Raw genomic sequence first — 19,240 nt, 5'->3', positions numbered from 1 at the left:
TACAAAATAATCGTCCGACACTACTTGATGTATGGTTGAGTGGCTGGTTACCGTGCGCAGTGCATTTAAGCTCAAATCGACACGAACAAGACTGGAAAGGTTCGAGAACGCGTTCACTCCTAATCGAGCTATGTTGTTCCTGCTCAGATCCAGTACTTCGAGCTCCGTTAGCCCAGATAGATGTGTTTGCTTAATTTCCTAAAAATCATATTGAATTTAATTCAATGCTTCTTCCTTGTTATTGATAGTGTATTTTTCAACTCAGGTAAAACGTTTTTTATCGAAGGGTTTCTGAAATACTGTCAACGAACAATTGCCAGGATAGAACGGAGTACATTTTCTATGATCACTGAATTATAAGAATTGAAAAATTGTTTCTGGCTAAAAACTTCATATTATTTAGAAAAAATTTCAAAATAGGGAAAACAAAATCTGCCAAGACTTTCCTCGGAGATTATAATCGGACAATTGTTTTCCAGCTAACAAAAATCTAGTGTTGGTGAATTACTTAACAATCTATTACGAAACATGTTTCCACTAAAGTATTACATACGTATAATATACCGAAGTAAATCAGTTATGTACATTGAAAAAAAGACTCACACTGATCAAATTGTTGGACAGGTTTAAGAAAGTCAAAGCGTACAAATGCCTGAGAGCAACGGTGGGGAATTCCTTGAAGTAATTTATGGATAGGTCGAGCTGCGCCAAATTGAAGGCTCCTGAAAGGGTTATTCATTACGTAGAGAGATACATTTTTCAACAGATACTACTTACGATGTAACAATTGAACTGTAATTGAAATAAATGCAAATGTGAAACAACGGGATCGAGTCTATCACTCCAGTTCGTATACAACGGTTCATCCCAACGATATGTAAGTCAAGTGCAATGATGAATATACATAGTCGTGAAAATAAACGTGGGAAAATCTTATATTGTAACGGTGAGAAATTCTCGTGGATGCTTGGGTGAGGTCAGGTAGACCACAGTCTGGTATAGTATAGTAATCTGCGCTTGAAAGTACGACGATATAAACTATATTTCACAATGGGGAAGAAAATTCTCAGGGTTAACTATTCTCATCGAGGTCATCGCAGCCGAGTCACTGCACTATTTTCATCCAATCTATATAGGTACGCATTTTCCTTGATTTAACATTGGCACACCTCGGGGCGGGACATGCGCCATATAACAGGTTTCGCAAAGTTTTCTCCTAAACGGCAAAGGACATCGCCGTTGACAAGTTTTTAGCCCATTTCGCTACTTTGTCGAAGAGTCCATTCGTAGCCTTGTATAGGTACATTTCTACGGTGGGAAAAGAAAATTTATTTCCACGAGACTCGGTGTAAGGGTGCAGTTAAAAGTTGTTTAAATTAGGCTTCAAACACGGATACTCACTTTGGAACCTTGGCCAAAATGATTTGGTACTCTATAATTGATTTATAATAACATTGCGACAATACACGGATTACATGGCCAAAGTGCGAGTTGAATTTGCTTCAGCGCATCAAAGTACCTAATTAAAGTCGTCTTGTTTTCATGAAACAAATATATATAAATGATTCTGAAGCTACGCTAATTTCAGCCTAATTACGCAACGATTTAATTAGCAACAGATTTCGCTCCAGTGTTTGGTAATCCTTTTTGTTCTACTCCAAGGTTTGAATAATATACACTTGTTGCTATACATGCGATTTTGGGAAGTGGATTAATTTTGCGGCACAGCGAGTTACACTTTTCATTAGAGCCCTGATTATTTTACTAATAACATACGAAGCACGTTCCGGGGAACTTTCTAAACACCTACATTTAAGTAGAAATTCAAGAATCATTGTATATTATCATAATAATAACCGTGCATTGTGACCCGTGAAATACTGTTACTTACCGTTAAAAACGTCGCTGTTGAAACGCGTTAAATCGTTGTGGGAAACGTTGAGAGAAACGAGATTTCCTAGAGCGACAAAAGCTTCGTCATCCATATGCGAAATGCTGTTCCAACTGAGGTCCAACGCTTCTAGAGATTTGCTGATGCCAGTGAAGGTGTCACGCATCACGGATCCTGGATGGAAAAAGAATTAAAAAAACTTGATGCTTATCTTCGCAACGTCTGACTTTGCTAATTATCCAATTAGTTTTCCTGCCAGTCAATTAATTTACCGATGTTATTGCGAGACAGGGACAGTAATTTGATGGCCTCCGGTCCTTTCAGCGACGCGGCAGGCACCGAAGTCAAATTATTCCCATCCAAGTAGAGCTCTTCGAGTTTCCAGCATCCCTTAAAAATGCCTTCCTCGATGCTGCGCAGCCCGTTCTGACCAAGATCGAGAACTCTGAGTTCCCTCATCTCGTGAAACTCGTTGCTCGAAAATATCGGGTTCAAATTGTCACCGAGTAAATTCCCGGCTAATCTAAGCTCCTGGAGACGGCTTTGAGATTGCAAAAGCCGGTCCATAAGTTTGGTTATCGAATTTTCGGACAAGTCCAATTTTTCCACCGGCAATCCAACGCTCAGAAGATCCTCCGGCAGAGTTTTGTAGCCGACGGTTTTTTGGCTGAACGATACTATCGGCTGCTGTTTCAACCCCTCGATCACGTCGCGGGTGAATATCACTCCGTCGCAATTCATCGCTATTGCCCGCTGGTGACTCGGCGACAAGGAACATTTGCAAGGCAGCGAAAGGTCTCTTTTTAATTCCACGCAAGGTCGCCATTCCTGACCGTACGATGTCGACGAAAAGATTTGCAAGAAAACCGCGATTACGATCAGCAATTCATTCGGCGTCGTCCGGCGTCTGTAAACAGCGAAAAGACAAGATTGAGCATTTGCAAGAAGTGTGTACAATTTTGTAAGAGCATAATTTTCAGACGGTTGAGTCGTACGAATAACGACTTTTTTTAACACAAAATTTTTAAGGTTCAATTTTCTTTTCCGGAATACTTTGTAAAGTTCTTCTTCGTTATAAAACGTCTTCGCATTTGTATTCTAAAAATCGATGAAAGTTCTCATCTTTCGCACACTTTTAAACGATAAAAAAGCTAATTGTCTAAACGTAGGATTATACGAAGCTATGAGAATAGATCCCGTAAGTTTCACAAATGTGTAATTAATCTGCACTGTGCAGTGTAGAAAGAGAAACCGCTAAGTTGATATCGGAACTATAACTCTTGCATATAGCGGAATGTGAATATGTATGATTAGTGTTAATGTCAAGGGGACATTGACGTTCGTAAGTACGCGCAACGAGTAAAATGATATACGAGAAGCTATCGTATCATAAACCGTATGTGCGTACATTCATATCGCATAGACTATCGAGGAAATGAACTGAATACCACAGCATAAACACCAGGTTCAGCATCCTGCCTTTCTAAAGACGGTATAATACCATTCATACCTACGTCTATAATGTACGTGTTATACGTAGATGCTGATTTGATCCAAACGCCGCTTTTCCTGTGCTGCGATTTCGGAACAATATTGACGCGAAACAAGAGGCTAAAAGTAAAATGACCTTACTATTATTATTAATATTCAGAATAATTGATGTCTCGATTTTTACGCATCTTACACCACGATTCAATTCAAATACAACGGCTGTTGTCGATTGTTTTTAAGTACGCTAGATGAAAAATGATCACACTTTATTGTCAGCGGTAAATCGATTGAGAAAAATTTTGACGAAATTTCTTTTATTCCTGTGACAGATGTTTCTTTTTTGCTCAGATAGGTTCGATCCTAGTAAAAAATTTAGTTAAAAAATTGACCAACGTTTGACATTGAATTTTTACAGGAATCGGGCCATTCTGCTGTGACCATCATGAATGGCCAATGACCGCAATGAACTGGAATGAGTTCCGTAATCAGAGAGCCCGAACATTCAATCATAATATGGCCTACTATAAAAGAGAGTCAAGTCGTACCGGTTCCCTTGAATAATAATTCGCACGAATAAAATTGTTTAAAATGTAAAACGAAACAGTATGTTTCCTGAATTAATTAGCGGACGCTCATTACGTATATTGCGAAAAAGAGGCGAACAAAATATAAAACTGCGTGTAAAGTCGAAGCGATGATCAGTTATACGTCTAATATATACATATATAGATATAGACGCGTGTACAGCGTGCGTGACGTAAATGCAAAGCGTGAAACATGCTCCTCGGGACTAACAATAATTTAGAAATCTTTTTCCTTAATTGCCCAACTCTTAGTGCGGCTGCTAATCCTCGAGTTCACAGAGGTTCTGAATTACTCAGGTAAAGCGTAAGTAGTAAACTAATACTGATTTTCACGAAAGAAAACAGATGACGAAACTCTCCAATATGGGTTGTATAAAAATTTGATCACGATTCTAAATCACCGATCAATCGGCAAGTCTCTCGTTAGACTAATTGCCTAATTTAGGTATCCAAAATGACTCGCGCCAAATTTTTAAGCTTGTAACTACGTCGTTTCATTTTAACGCCGTTACATAAATGCGTATAGACGCATAATTTCTTTTCTTTAATGTTTTTATTTTGTTTTTTGAGTTGCGCTATTGATCGAGATTGCTCATTATTTTATCAGTCATTTTACTTTCACTTTGTCAATGTTGTCGCGTATCAAACTAATTATGGACAATGCGTCTAGAATATTTCGTACCAGTAATTAACAATTGTTTTAATACTGTAACCTGGTCGTTTGCCAACGGCAGTTATCTTGGTTACGCGAAATGGCCTGCGTGAAAGTTGACGTCTTTTAATGTTACGCGTGTCGGTCTCAACTCACATCAGCTGCGTTACACAGATTCTCTCGGCGAAACCACGTGCGTAGAGTTATGTACCAATATTTTAATGTGTTACAGTAAAATATTTCTGCAAAACAAACTCAAAACCCTCATGATTTTCGGTTACGTTACTCGCGTTACATGGAATACTTATAACAGTTTCGATGGAAATTGAATTGTATGAGAAGTTGATACAACGAAGGTAGTTAGAAAAATTTGCCGTTTTGCTTTCCTATGGCGTTCCATTTCTAAACTTCGATTTGACACGTGTGACAAGTTACGTTAAAAGATAATTGCAGTGGAAATAGAGAGATTCGTTTGAAAAATTCATTCGACCATAGAAAATTTATTGCTTAAAATTTGACCGCATGAATTAGTTACGCGGTTTCTAAGTAACACGTATTTATAACCGACTGTCAGGAAGACAATTTTGCTCATGTGTACGTTCAATGATGACTGATGACTATTTTTGTCTAATTGTAAGATACATCCCTGAAACTGTTCGACATGAATTTAGCACTCAAAATGTTAACAATGTTTGATATTGCCGATCAAAAAAGAAAACTAATATAGTAAAAATATGATGAAAGCTTCATTTTCTTCTCAAGATCGTCCAAATATTTTTCTACGTTTCCATTAGTATTTTTACGAACCACTTCACCCACTTCAAACTATGGATGAAGATACTTGAACGTTTTAAATAATTCCTCACTGCTTATTATTTAGAAAAACATCATACCCGGTTTAATTAAATTACATTGTATTATCAGTTTCCGCGAGTGCTAGCTTAAAAAATGACAGAGAAAAGTGAGATGTAAAGAAAAAGAGAGTACACGAAAAAAAAAAAAGAAAAAAGGGTTACCCGGAATATTACGGGCGTGTCACGCATTAAAATTTTCACCGCTTTCCATTTGTGAGTGCTGTGCATAATTGAGGCGTCTTTACTCCGTACTTATACCTATACTATACCAAATTGTGGTATACATATACATGCAATCCTTTGAATGAATAATAATCGTTCAAGTCACCGTGAAAGTCCGACGATGATTGTGATCACGATGATGATACAGATTATTCCTGCGTGAGAACGAATGAACGTTACGAAACCTTTAAAACAATAATCAACGGTGTATTTTTATCACTTATTTTTATTGTTATCACATCTCCTATTACTGTTTATATTCTGTATGCAATAAATAGTTGCAGAAAAATTCTCCGTGAGTTGAAATTCTTTCACACCTGACCGCGGCCGCTGCAGGCATTAAGAATCAGAACCCATCCGCACGCACTTGAAGGCACCGAGGAATTTTAATTCTTTCCATATCTGTGAGGCCTGCGATACTCGCTGGGCTCTTGGGCAAAACCCAATGACCTTTTACCAGCGACAAGATAGACGCAACAACACGCGGTCACTGCAAAATTCCTAAGTTATTCTTCATCGTCATCTCGACGTAAGCGTTAAAATGATCGATGAATAATACGCGGAGCCGTTTTTCTGCAGTATTTCCATTTTCACATTGCAGCAAAATACTGAGACTTGCTTTTCAAACTGTTGGCGGGTCGCACAGATTAGTACAAATTTCAGAATTAGTCATATTTTTCAGAGCTTGGACATCATTTTATACCTGGCCTCAAGGTGTGACGCATGAGGAATAAATTCCGCTCATCTCTGGTCTGTGTACAAAAATAATTATGACGGCATATAAAAACTAGCCAGCTTGTTCGCGTTTATGTATAATGAGCGTAAAATCGCACATTGTTGCAATAATTGCTGGCGTAAATTGCATTGGGCATAAATTGTGTTCGGAAACAATTGTTTTTACATGAAATTCAAGACAGACGTGAGAGTACGTCTTGTTTTATTCATGATTGCAAAATGAGCCTGTCGTGTGATTTGGATAATTGATTAGATTTTATTTTCTTGCTAAGCAAAACACAAGTCTTCAGTATAGGTATAAGTATGGTACGTAATAGTTAAATGAAATAATTTCGTACAGAGATACTATTCACCGTTTTTGTGTTCGTACATATTATTTAAGAGACAAGTATTCGGTCCAAGATTTTTTATACGAACAAAAAAATTAGGTTTCAGTCATTCCGGCAAGACTAATAAACATCATAGATCCGCTTCGGAAAAAGGCGCATGGACGTAGAAGATACATTTTGAATTACATGGAAAGATTTCTTATTGCTAGTTGATGGGTCAGTTACGAAATTGATTGACCTAAAAACATGATTCACAAAACACTCATTCTGCGCTTGGCATAATATTATAATATATTGTTTGTTATTCGGGAGTCTGTGAAATCCTTGTGTAATCCAAAATAAAAGAAAGTCTCGCCGGGACTGCTGAAATTTTGTATTTTCGTTTGTAACACGATTAATGGATGGCCTTAATACCGAGAACAAATATTGAAAGATGAATACGAATACCGGTATACACGGATATCCTCTGCAGACTATCGAAAACAGGTCAACGCCGCCTTTTCAGAATCAATGAATATTCAAAAAGCAAATGAAATAGGTATAATGTACACACCTAACGATCACAGACGTACACAAGTATACTCACGCCATGGCTGTTGGAGCCGAGACAAACTAATCTGAGAAGGTTTCGAGGTCAATCTCTGATCTCCGCAGCATTCGTCCGAATAAAGGAATCCAACTTAGACTCTCGGCCCACTTGGTCCAGTCGTCAGTTCCGAGATCGGCGGAAACTTTTTCATCCGAACGATGCACAGAGATTGATCTCACGAGTTTAAGACACTGTAAAGTCGGCGCACTTGTTGTTTCTCGAAGAACCGGTCAGCCGATTTTCGCGATCGTTTTACGCGGGCGAAAATGATCGTCGGAGGAAATTAAAACTAATTACGATGACGGCGACGATGATCGAGGGCGGAGGCTGGCTGCAGCGACCATTGACCACCGGGAGAGTGATCGGTTCGATTGTGAGAAGAGTGTTTTTCGACCTATCTCTTTCTCCTCTCCTCGCCTCTTTCACGACGTTGCCTCCTCGTAACGGGGAATCTGGTATCGAAGAGCTGCTCGAGGAGATTACGGTATAGGGAGATTGAGGAGGAGGAGGAAGAAGAGGAGGATCGGTGAGAACGCGAGAGAACGGGACGCGAAACTAACCAACCAGGTATTATCCGCCGTACTTGAGTCAAGTCTGGAGCTGGCAAGTGGGAAACTTGTGAGCTCGCGATTGCCTTTCACCGAGTATTATAATGTCCTCGCGATACTCGCGGTGCAGGTTCCTGCAGGTACTCGGCCTCTCCGGTGATAGGTATTGAAAACCGGGAGAAATTGCTCTTCGAACGGTTTCTTGATGCGCCGGATCTTTTCTTTTTTTACCCGTTCGGACTTCTCGGTGCTTTCATTTTGGTTTTTGCCGTATAAATTTATAAGCCCAACAACGCGTGCATGATCGGTAACCGGTATTTCTATACCCTCGTCCAAATATAGGTATGCATAGGTACGTCCTGCGGTATGTAACCACAGGTCAAAATAACTGGGTCTCAGTCAGTTAATTTGCCTTGGGTTACGTATACCAACATCTAAAAATTCATTTGAGAAGAAAAAATTTCTCACGGACTTGTCTGATATCTTCGTCCGATGTTGTTCATGTCGGGCCGAAATCTAGTCAGGATCACTACAGAGTTTGAACTGTATTACGCGTTTGTTGCAATTGTTTTCATGTTAAAACCTAGTTTTCGTACCCCTAAAATCTGCTCAAATAACTAGATTTACATACTTATTTTCGTACAGGTATGGGAGAAAAATTAAAAAAGATGTGACAAATGAGACGAAAACCGCCAAAGTTCGTCGCAAAAAACTTGAGTAGTTTGTATACTTTTGAGTGTGAATTATCATTTTAATAATAATATGTTTCACACGAGATGCAGAGCTGATGTTAAAAAAATATTCCGAGCATGCCGAATTTTTATTCAATTATAATTCCTTCTGCTCTTTCCTAGTGTTTTCGATTGCAAGATTTTAGTAAAATTAAGACACAAGTGTATAAAATTTGACATCAGGATGTAATATAGATATGACACCACGTTAATAATCGAAGCGTCGTGACTGATTGAAAGTAAAATTTCAACCATAAATGTGATACATTGAAAGTCGCGAGAGTTTGAATTTCATGCACGCCGCGCCAAAGCGAAGATTTGGTCTGCCTGCGCTTTTCGTTGAATGATATCATAAAAATATTAGCGTTTCCTATAATTTCGACTAAAAAATATCATATTGGGATTCTTGTTACAAAACGTTTCTTAATGATAATATAGTTCGCTATTCCACAGACAAAATTGAGGTATTGAAATTATTACACAATTGTATATCCTCTGGGTAATATTATTATTAGGGTTTACCGGAAAACTGCTGAACTTCCTAATAAAATAGTATCGACTGTCGGGAATACATATTTTCAAACTCGAAATTCCTAATAATGAACATAGAGATTGCCTCAGGTGTATAATAAAGCGGACAATCAAGTGATAGTACAGGTGAAAAAATACCCAGATTATTTTGAAATTTATTTTTCTATTACTTTTGTGTTAATCATTGCCTAAGTTTTACCGGGTTTTGTCGCCACATGGACTCAAGTATTAATAACAATCGTGCATTTTTTAATTTTAAATAAATATGCGCAAATACTATTTTTATGTAAAAAACTATCAGTTTGCCGATAAAATTGCACTGTCTTTAAATAAGTCCCGAAAATTTAACGCAAATCAAAGCATGGAAAATTGATTTCCTGTATCAGTCCTAAAGAAAAGAAAAATAATGTTTTCTCCAAGTCTCCAGCAACTGCTTTGTGTAATTGAAAAATTTACAATCTTCAGTGTTAGTTTGAAATATTCTTGTACGTAAAAATGTCAATAATGTGGTTAAAACCTGTCTGTTCCTTGAGAATAAAAGCAAAATCGTCGTAATTATACGACCATAAAAAATGAAGAATAAAAATGTACTCCGCGAAATCTTTGTACGGTTCTGAAGTTCAAAGTACGGATCATTTTCACTTACAAAGTATGACCTGTTGCCACCAGAGGGTTGGCAACACTGGTCAATGCTTCCAGTGTGCTTCGTACTCATCCTCCACCAACATACGATGGGAGGTTATGATTAATTGATTAGTCAATCTGCTGTCAATGAGCTGTCAAATGATGATAATATAAGAACTTTAGACGTAAAATGTAATAACTGTTATTACCGCCTATCGGAATACTGAGAAATTTATCTATTCTAGAGCCAATATGGACAAATTTGTAAAGTAAAATTCGATTTTTGATATAATGTGATACGCTTTTCAGTACCTAACGCCGCAATGAATATTAGCAGACCAACACAACCCCTTTATCTATCGGTTTCGGTTATTACTCGTATAAATTATTACTGAAGAAGCTCATTTACAAAACGCAGACATTCTAAATCCGTGTGGAAATTAACATTCTTAACCCATTTCAAAATGTCTGTTATGTTGACTGCGGATTGGTTTCCCCTCGGAAGGGACAAGTACTTTAGGTATGCTCATTTAATCCCTTAATTTTACTCTGCTATTTTATACTTGATAACTCGACACATTATATTAATTTCAGGAAATTCGAATTGTACCCTGTATCATTTCACCAGGAAGTAAGTAATCAGAATTTTATTGCTGCTGCACCGTACGGCGGTCCTATTGCAGTCACACGAGACCCGAATAAACTTGTCAAGGTACAAGGCGCAAACAAGCCAATCATCTCTATCTACTCGTCATCTGGGAAATTGATGGCACCGTTGCAAGTAAGTTGAAAAACAGTTATTCATTCCTATTTTGTATCGCTTTCTTTGCTACACCCAATTCAACGAATAGCTGTGCCCAAATCTAAAAAATTTTAACCCTGTAGTAGAATCTGAAATCTTTGATTATCTATTGCAAGCTATTGTCTTTTCATTTGTTGTACAAATAAGGAACTCAATGTGTGCAACAGATACAAATAAATAAATTCATAATGTGCTTCGTTAACTTGGAAAGATCGATGTGATTTTGTTTTTACTCTACCTAAGATAATTAAACTACTATATGTTTTTCAATAATTATAGTATTTGTGATTCGATATAACCATGTATTCAAAATTTAACGATTGTTTGATTAACTCATTTAACTTTTTTCAGTGGAACAGTGGTCAACTTGTTTTGCTTGGCTGGTCGCATCAAGAAGAACTGCTCTGTGTGCAAGACGATGGAATGGTTTTAATCTACGACATGTTTGGCACTTACCAGCATGCATTCGGCATGGGAAATGTATGTAGTTGCGAATGGGGAGCCATTTTAGTACTGATGAATATTACACCACCTTCGGGCCATTTTGCATCATTATTATCATTTTAGGAAGCCAAGGAAACTAAAGTCGTCGCAGCAAAATTTTTTCCAACTGTTAATGGTACAGGAGTCGCTGTTCTGACATCTACAAATCGAATTTTCTTGGTGAACAATGTGTCCGAGCCTAAAGTTAGACAGGTTGCTGAAATTCCAAGTTAGTATGCTTGTATTCTCTTATAAAATGTGTGAAATCCTGATAACAAATATTGAGAATATTTTACTTGACAATTGATGTGAAAATATATATTGATGAAGCAATTGCACAGCTACTGTTACATTCCTTAAATTTTTTCAAATGAAAATATTTTTTTAAATTTATCATGCCGTACAAATTTTATAGAAGTTGATATTCAAATTTAATTCTGTTGTGTGTGTTATTCGTAGAAACTGGGGGGTCGATTGATTGCTGGTGTATTGTTCCGACTGAAAGAGATAGCCATATAGTAGCCGCTAATCAAGAAGGAATTTATCAGATTCAACATATGTACCAAAAACCATCTCCGATTCCCTTTGTGAGTATTTTTGTATCTATGAAATCAGCTCATCTCATTCCACAGATTGATCCTTGTGTATATTTTTATTATATTGCGATTTTCAAGTCTACAAAAGTCGTGCGAAACCAGGCTGGCCACTAATTTAAAGGTTTGTCAGTTGATAGGCCTCCCTGTAAACAGTCTAAAATTTTTCAGTCTTAAATATTCGGGTATACTGTGAATATCTGTTGAAACAGACCCATTGAAGCGACGGGGTCGCAGTCTGCAGCAACGACAGCATTCGTCTGTAATGCTCAACTCAGATAAAAATTGTACATATGGTGGCACAAGCGGTTTCCATGTGACTTGGAAGGGAGGGACTGTATCAACAAATATTCATGTTATAAGTGCATCGATACAAAGAACTCTAAAGAGAAAAAGGCCAGCTATGCATCTCTGACGGCATTGAAATAATGATACATAATCTCTTTCAGAGTACGTATTTCACTAACAAAGTCAACAATATTATAAGGATGGCTGTATCGGGAAATAACCGGCACATTGCTCTTTATTCGGACACTGGCTGTCTGTACCTTGGTTCAGTGGATCTCAAGAAAAAGTACTGCGAATGCTTCACCAATATCACCGATCCGCTTTCTGATATCGCTTGGTATTTACAACATCATTAGTCACTTGGTTAAAAGAAAGAGTTGGAAATAAATTTGCTTGTTGAATTTTTCATTATTTCTGTAGGTGTGGTACAGAGGCAGTAGTTTGCTGTTGGAACAGTGTTCTCATGGTAGTGGGAAGAACAGGGGAAACAATTATGTACACATACGACGGACCAGTTCACCTCATTACCGAAATTGACGGCGTTCGCGTTCTGTCAAGTTCGTCCCATGAAATGATACAGAAGGTTCCAAACGTTGTGCAAAAAATATTCCGCATAAATTCAACCGATTCCGCGTCTTACTTACTCGAGGCATCTAAGCAATTTCAAAAAAGGTCTCACAAAGCCGACAGTTATATTGATCTTGTCAAAGAAAAACTCGACACAGCTATTCAAGATTGTATCGAAGCTGCCAGCTATGAATTTGACTTCGAGACACAGAAGCTTCTTATGCGGGTAATAAGGGCTTTTGGTTTCTACTGAAATTGTTTCGCATTTAAGAAAACTTATTACATTTATTCTAAACATGAAACCTTTTTTTAGGCTGCTAAATTCGGAAAAGGTTTCAGTAGAAGTACTAATCCTGATGTTTACGTCACTATGTGTCGTCAGCTAAGGGTTTTGAATGCTGTTCGTCATCACACTATAGGAATTCCATTGACATACACACAGTATCCTTTTTTCAGCCGATGTACAAGTTTCATCTTTTTCTCACACGAAAAATAGACGTGCATTATAATGTGACCTTGACAAAGTCAGATTACAGGTTCTCTCTAGTCAAGTATTGCTCCATCGGCTGGTTGCCAGGAGGCATTATTATCTGAGTATACAAATCGCTCGTCACCTTCAATTACCGGAAGTGGATGGGGAGAGTAGAATACTGGCTCACTGGGCATGCTACAAGGTAAACAATTTGTAAAATGAATCAAACATGATAATTCTTTTGCACTGGATTCTTAGCGTTCTTACCGGGTTCGGAAATTCATTGGATAAAATTTATGTATCAGGTAAAACAAACGCAACTTGACAAAGAACAGATCGCAGAAGAAATAGCTGATAAATTAGGTTATGCTCCAGGTGTTTCCTACAGTGAGATAGCTATCGAGGCAGCAAATTGTGGCAGAAAACAATTAGCTATAAAAGTGAGATATTTCATTTTCAAATAGAAAATGTGTTGATATGTACTTGTCCTTTACATACCAGTATTAACTGTGGTTCGTTTCCACATGCTGTAGCTTATCGACTATGAACCTAGAGCGCAATTGCAAGTACCCTTGTTACTGAGATTAGGCGAAGAACGTGCAGCCCTTTACAAAGCTGTAGAAAGTGGAAATACAGATTTAGTTTACACAGTAATTTTTCATTTACGAGAGAACATGCCACTAGCTGACTTCCAGGTAAGATGTATAAGAAACACTCTAAGATTCAGCACTCAAAGTTCGAAATATTTGTCGTCGATTTTTGAATAATTAATAATGGACCTATTGATTTTAACTTTAGAGATTCATCATGCGTTCTCCACTGGCAATGGCACTGTACATAAAATATTGTCAAGGTCACAACAGAGAAACATTGCGCGATATTTATAGTCAAGACGATGATTTTCACTCTCAAGCATTATGGTTTATCAGAGAGGGCTATCAGCAAAAGGTTTGTAATTATAAGAATAAATCGTTTTACAAACTGACATAGAAACTAAAGTTCAATCAGCAATAAATAAATGAATTATGTACCATTTTGCAGAATTCTTTGTCAAGAGATACGTTCTTACAGTCCGCTCACGAAAACTTTAAACTAGCTCGAAATGACTTGAATGCAGCACTCACAGAGGAACAAATAAAGCTCTTACGTTATCAAAGGTCCTTGGCAGATACATTGCATCAGCCAGTGGTGGGAAAACCTTTACACGATACTGTCAAGCTTCTACTTTTACAAAACGAAATTAAACTTGCGGACAAGCTTCGTTCGGAATACAAATTACCTGATAAACGGTAATCATCGGTCATTCACGGCAAAATTGCTTTCTTTGTGCAATTAGAGAGATGAAAATTAGCTAAGACACTTGTCTCCCAACAAAAAACATTGATTGAATTAATATTCTCTCGATTATTTGCAGGTATTGGTGGTTGAGAATTCAATGCCTAGCGGAAAATGGCTTATGGATGGAATTGGAAAAATTTTCGAAAAGTAAAAAATCGCCCATTGGTTACGAGGTGAGATTATCATAAAACTGTACGAATTCTTATGCGATTATTTAACTTTATTTTCATTTACAGCCGTTCATAGAGGAATGTTTGAAATATAAAAAAAATGATGAGGCAAAAAAATACTTGCCTAGGGTAAGAGAGGAGTTGAAAGTAAAATACTTTGCCAAAGTAGGGTAAGTACCGTTCCCATTTATTCGTTACGAAAATTATTTATATAAACGCGAAATAATATCTGTATTTACGAATGCAACTTCTCATTGACTTTATATAGAATGCTTTTGGAAGCGGCCCAGATAGCATTAGAACAGAAGGACCAATCAGCGTTGGAATTTGTAGTGGCTCAATGTGGGCCTGCAGATAAACACGTAGCAGAAAAAATTAATGCCATGAAAGCCAGTCTTTGAAACGGAAAATAAATGGTAATCGATATTTCTAAAATTTTGTAGTCTTGAAGACAACATCATAATAACATAATAATAAAAATATTTTTACAGAATTTTTTCAACCTTACTGTCAGTACTGTAAGGGAACTGTTGCATAATAAATAGTATAAATAAAGATTAGCTCTACAATATGTAACAAATTATACTGACGATTTGAATAATCTTGTCGCAAAAATTGTATAAAAAAAGGTGTCATAATACCACAATTTCTTTATGCAGTATAAGAATTGACTACTATCATTTTATAGTGACATGTTACTTTAAACCATCAACTCCTCCCACTACGATCAGCAATAAATTCCTCATGTTTATCAAGAATATTTTTCACTATATACATTTCTATTTCCTCTCCAATACGCGACTGTTCTGTCGTAAGTTCAATTACATAGCTGCTTTGTTGAGTTACCAGCGTTACCTTTTGTCTATAATTTTGAAGCATATTAGCAATGACCAACTGAAAAGAAAAGAAATAAATACCGTAAGACCAGGGTATTGCTCTAAATACCTTATCCAAAATTAGGCACATAGGAATGATACAATCAATTTCATGAGCAACTTGAACAAGTTATCTGTGGTTTTTAGCAAAAATTCTGACTTACTTTGTGTTTGTACTTATTGAGAGCCTCTCTGGCCTTATCAATTAATAGATCCTTGTTCGTTTCCAATTTGAAAGATACTACGAAGGCGTTAGGAACCCAGAGGCTCACCAAAGGAGCTAGTATTTTTGGTACCAGTTGAAGAGATATAGTCTGGGGTTTAGTCGAAGCAATTTTATGTACCGACTAAAACAAAGTTAATAAAAGTAAATCCTGCCAATGTCTTAGTTTTATAATTAATTGTTCATACAACTTGTACATTGTACAGATCTACTCAAGTCATAGAAAAAATTTTGCAATAAGTCGAAAAATAAATCAAGTACCATTTCATTAGGTGGAATGTAAAAGTCAGATACTGCGGCTGCCAGGTATAGGATACACTTTTCTTTCAAAGGTGCTAAAATCTGACAAGCAGATCTTAGCAACCAAAGGTATTCGTAAACAGTTGTAAAACTCAATTCGAGTAATTTTCCATTTGCTAGCGCAGATTTATATTTTCTCAACACATCTGCTATTTTTGGAATATTTTCCGATGTCACTAGTGTAAATATTAATTACGTATTAGAATGCTAGAAGTCTATTTCTTTTTTAGACTTCTGAAACGGTGTAGTAACAATTTGTCCACTAGAATATCTTTACCAGTAACAGAAGTTCCATCCTTTGTTTCGATCAAATCGAGCATATTCAAAAATTTTTGTCCAGTGAAATGCCTTGAAAATGGTTGTAAAGATTTTACCCTGAAACCCAATATCGGTCTATACCTTCTTTACATCTTACTCTGTATAAACAAACTTTGTAAATACTTTATCAAAATTTGTCTGACTTTCAAATTTTTCACGATCATTATTTAAAAACAATGAGACCAAATGAAAATCAAATTTAGAATTCATTTGCATGAAGCATATACCTACATACTGCATCTCTGTAAGCTACGAAAGTACAAACCAAATAGCTCCAAGTGAATATTGAGGCAAAATCAACAATTCTAACTATAAGCTACGGAACTGAATATTTCAATGTATTAATTAACTAACGATGGGATGCAACAACAGTTCCTAGTGAAAGAAACGTACCTCAGAAAAATAAAGATAAATCATATCTGAAGGAAATTTGAAATTTTAAAGATTGCAACATTGTGATGACGAATTGTGACTTTTTGAAAGATTAAATTATACTTTTGTAATGCTATCTCTGTTATGTTTGGATATGTTTTTGTGCAATAAAGAAATGTAGATACCTATGCATAAACACGACAGCATAGCCATGATCGAGGAAATATTCAGTGGAAGCAGAGCCTCTCGTACCTGCGCTGAAGTTATCCACAAAGCGAACGGTATTGTGTTCCAATGGAACAGTTGTTCCGCCACTCTACACCGATAAGAAGTGAGTTTTCGTAATAATTAGGGTTTGAGAAATAAACTAAATTTCTTACCGTAACGAGAACAACTCTTGTATCACCGTTCAAATGACGCGCAGTAAAACCTCTCAATAAGTCTTCGTTTTTGCTCAAATTTGCAGGCTGTGGATGAGAGGAGTAAAACTCTTCCCAATTCGAAGCCATTGTCTTTTCTTTTTTTTTTTATCAACTTTTGCGCTAGTCTCCTTATTCTCTTTGTGTTATAGTATCTTTGACGACGAATAGTATTTTTTTTTTCCTTCAAGGGTGATATAAAGAGAGAGGTTGGATGTGTCTGAGGGCACCTAACTTTAAATATTGTCAATCTTTAAATAAAAATTGGAACGAGGTGATTGCTGTAAAAAGAGTTGAACGCGAGTTATGAACTAAAATGTCGAAGGACGAATCACATCAAACGAACTTTGATGGGAAGTGAATGACATTCAAACCGTTCAAAGGACGAACCTAACCTCTAATTAAAACTACGTAACTCAACATTGGTTGAAAAAACTCGGAAAAATCTCTTTGGGGATAATTTCTGAAATAGTTGGTAACATCTAATAACGTCATTACAGGGTAATGGATAAATTCGAGACACTTGAGAATGTATTAATTTTTAAGGACTATATTAAGCTTTGTACATTATAGAATCGGTTGTATTCTCATAAATAATATTTCTAAATACAAATAATTGGACAAATCCGTAATCTGAAAAGATGAAAGACTATATTCGCACGGAGGGAAAAACCACGTCGAATCTTGCATAACAGGGTTAGGTTAGGTTTCGTTGGAGATCAGTCGAATTACGTAAACATTATTTATTTCATTCTTCGAGCTCTAACAACGATCTACGACAGTTTAACCACTCAGTATTTCGGTGCAGGGCACTCGATTTTGCCGCTTGTGTCCAGAGGCGAATAAAACTGTAAAAAAACGAATGAGAAATAAGATAAATTACAGCTGCCTGGACTGGTTAAATCTTCTGCTGCGTACCTTGTGCTGCTTGTCAGCAAACTCGTTCCAAGGCTCAGGGTTCTTGGTCTTGGACCACGAGACTTCGGGGCTGCGGACGGCTAAACGTATAGTGTACAAGAATGCTCCGCCGCATCCAAGGAACGTAAACGCGTACAGGGGAATGAGCTGTGGGAGAAATTATAATCGTGGAAACGGGTATATAGGATATCAAATCCGATTCATTTCGAACGTGTCGTGTCTCAACTCACGGCGGGGTGTTTCTTCAAACTTGCAATTGTCATCCCCTGCATTCTGGGAGCCATTGTGCACAGAGGTTTTTTGGCGTTACAATTTACAACCGAGCACAACCGTACTTAGCACTGTATTTCCGCAACTCAATCAAAGGGTAGGCTAGTTTTGCCAACTTCTTTCGCAGAAGTGGGGAAGGGGTCTCCAGGCATACCACTAGCAACGTCTTTCGGTTTACGTTCGAAAACGTTTCACATTTGTTACGTGATTGTGCGCACTAAAATTTTCGAGCGTCGTCTAGCTGTACAGTTAGACATTGTCTGCCCTCTGACTAACCTATAAGAGAGTTTCATACCTACCTAGATGCTTGTGTTTCCGATGGCATTCTGAAGCCTTACTAAACGAGAGAAATTTTCGGTTCTCTCTTGCAACAATCATTTACGGAAATTGAAATAAGAGAACGTCGATAAGGTGATTTACAATGGAGAATAAAAATTCATATGATGATTGCTTATTCAAATACCCAAAACCAAATTTAAGTATTCCTTGTAAAATCGACTCCTAACAAACAAAGCATTGAGAAATACATCTTATACAATATTTACCACATTGGCCGAATACCTGCAGGATATTAACCCGCTCTGCTGAAATAGACACATTGCTGGATCTGGTCCCTCAGAGATGTTTTCGCAGTGTCACAAAACGCTAGGATTGGCTCACTGTCACTAACACTTGTTTTGATGACGCAGGTAATAAGACTAATTAATTTATTATAGAACTTGCCATGAAATTGGAATATTAAATACGTTACTAGTATGAATTAAAGGGAGTTGCACCGACTGCACTCAGCGTTGTTCACTATTTCCGAGCATGTGAGTAAAGAACTGGTTGGTTCGGACATCAGCTGCAGTTTCTTCAATGACGTTTAGTCAAAGTTTAATTAAAAGACATATCACGTTGCACCAGATGATATTTTAATACGTATGTACATACATACGTACATTCCAGAATGAATATACATCTCGCAAGGGTCAAACTCACTGTTTCACAGACGCGAAAAAAACACTCCGCGACGCGCACATTTGAACTCATCGGAGTTCTGCCGACTTCT

General features: G+C 37.2%; 4 protein-coding genes across 7 annotated transcripts in view; 1 reads left to right on the top strand and 3 right to left on the bottom strand.

The window, feature by feature from the left end:
- The window catches only part of LOC124310117 (protein artichoke-like), a 24,278-nt gene extending 5,038 nt beyond the window's left edge, over window positions 1-19,240 (bottom strand). The window contains exons 1-5 of one of the 3 annotated variants that reach the window (XM_046773772.1): window positions 18,735-19,240; window positions 2,164-2,798; window positions 1,892-2,065; window positions 604-722; window positions 52-198 (exon numbers count right to left, since the gene is read on the bottom strand). In XM_046773772.1, coding sequence (XP_046629728.1) covers window positions 52-198; window positions 604-722; window positions 1,892-2,065; window positions 2,164-2,632 — 909 coding nt within the window. In that variant the 5' untranslated portion in view covers window positions 2,633-2,798; window positions 18,735-19,240. Of the gene's footprint in view, window positions 1-51; window positions 199-603; window positions 723-1,891; window positions 2,066-2,163; window positions 2,799-7,344; window positions 7,479-18,734 lie in introns of those variants that run through there. The other 2 variants (XM_046773770.1, XM_046773771.1) reach the window with 2 other exon arrangements.
- Window positions 9,863-15,174, top strand: LOC124310118 (vacuolar protein sorting-associated protein 16 homolog). Of its 2 annotated transcripts, XM_046773775.1 has the most exons (18): window positions 9,863-9,973; window positions 10,091-10,301; window positions 10,376-10,562; window positions 10,935-11,063; window positions 11,151-11,295; window positions 11,526-11,653; window positions 12,109-12,284; window positions 12,368-12,740; window positions 12,828-12,955; window positions 13,044-13,188; window positions 13,292-13,426; window positions 13,520-13,681; window positions 13,785-13,934; window positions 14,028-14,275; window positions 14,401-14,497; window positions 14,561-14,664; window positions 14,763-14,910; window positions 14,986-15,174. In XM_046773775.1, the coding sequence occupies exons 2-17, from the start codon at window positions 10,246-10,248 to the stop codon at window positions 14,893-14,895; spliced, it is 2,496 nt and encodes an 831-aa protein (XP_046629731.1). In that variant the 5' UTR covers window positions 9,863-9,973; window positions 10,091-10,245; the 3' UTR covers window positions 14,896-14,910; window positions 14,986-15,174. The 2 variants fall into 2 exon arrangements, with proteins under 2 accessions (XP_046629731.1, XP_046629730.1); XM_046773774.1 differs by having other exon boundaries at window positions 14,763-15,174.
- LOC124310121 (phosphopantothenate--cysteine ligase-like) lies at window positions 14,785-17,420 on the bottom strand. Its single transcript, XM_046773780.1, has 6 exons — window positions 16,963-17,420; window positions 16,768-16,898; window positions 16,170-16,267; window positions 15,854-16,068; window positions 15,534-15,716; window positions 14,785-15,388 (listed from the first exon to the last, which is right to left on the bottom strand). The coding sequence occupies exons 1-6, from the start codon at window positions 17,089-17,091 to the stop codon at window positions 15,203-15,205; spliced, it is 942 nt and encodes a 313-aa protein (XP_046629736.1). The 5' UTR covers window positions 17,092-17,420; the 3' UTR covers window positions 14,785-15,202.
- LOC124310122 (cytochrome c oxidase subunit NDUFA4) lies at window positions 17,536-18,324 on the bottom strand. Its single transcript, XM_046773781.1, has 3 exons — window positions 18,150-18,324; window positions 17,920-18,066; window positions 17,536-17,849 (listed from the first exon to the last, which is right to left on the bottom strand). The coding sequence occupies exons 1-3, from the start codon at window positions 18,201-18,203 to the stop codon at window positions 17,793-17,795; spliced, it is 258 nt and encodes an 85-aa protein (XP_046629737.1). The 5' UTR covers window positions 18,204-18,324; the 3' UTR covers window positions 17,536-17,792.

Source organism: Neodiprion virginianus, chromosome 1 (genome assembly GCF_021901495.1).
Source record: "Neodiprion virginianus isolate iyNeoVirg1 chromosome 1, iyNeoVirg1.1, whole genome shotgun sequence".
Taxonomy (NCBI): Eukaryota; Metazoa; Arthropoda; class Insecta; order Hymenoptera; family Diprionidae; genus Neodiprion; species Neodiprion virginianus.
The sequence above is the reverse complement of the archived record's forward strand: the minus strand, read 5'-3'. Positions and strand labels throughout refer to the sequence as shown.

Bases quoted from the DNA above. Each gene is read 5' to 3' on its own strand.
- LOC124310121 (XM_046773780.1), bottom strand. From the start codon at position 17,091: ATGGCTTCGAATTGGGAAGAGTTTTACTCCTCTCATCCACAGCCTGCA. The intron at 16,069-16,169 runs GTAAAGATATTC...TATTTACACTAG, and splicing joins GGATGGAACTTCTGTTACTG to TGACATCGGAAAATATTCCA. The intron at 15,717-15,853 runs GTACTTGATTTA...ACTTTGTTTTAG, and splicing joins ACATTCCACCTAATGAAATG to TCGGTACATAAAATTGCTTC.
- LOC124310118 (XM_046773775.1), top strand. From the start codon at position 10,246: ATGTCTGTTATGTTGACTGCGGATTGGTTTCCCCTCGGAAGGGACAAG. The intron at 12,741-12,827 runs GTAATAAGGGCT...ACCTTTTTTTAG, and splicing joins CACAGAAGCTTCTTATGCGG to GCTGCTAAATTCGGAAAAGG. The intron at 12,956-13,043 runs GTATCCTTTTTT...TGACAAAGTCAG, and splicing joins ATTCCATTGACATACACACA to ATTACAGGTTCTCTCTAGTC.
- LOC124310122 (XM_046773781.1), bottom strand. From the start codon at position 18,203: ATGGCTCCCAGAATGCAGGGGATGACAATTGCAAGTTTGAAGAAACAC. The intron at 18,067-18,149 runs GTGAGTTGAGAC...TTTCTCCCACAG, and splicing joins GTTTGAAGAAACACCCCGCC to CTCATTCCCCTGTACGCGTT. The intron at 17,850-17,919 runs GTACGCAGCAGA...GTTTTTTTACAG, and splicing joins TTGCTGACAAGCAGCACAAG to TTTTATTCGCCTCTGGACAC.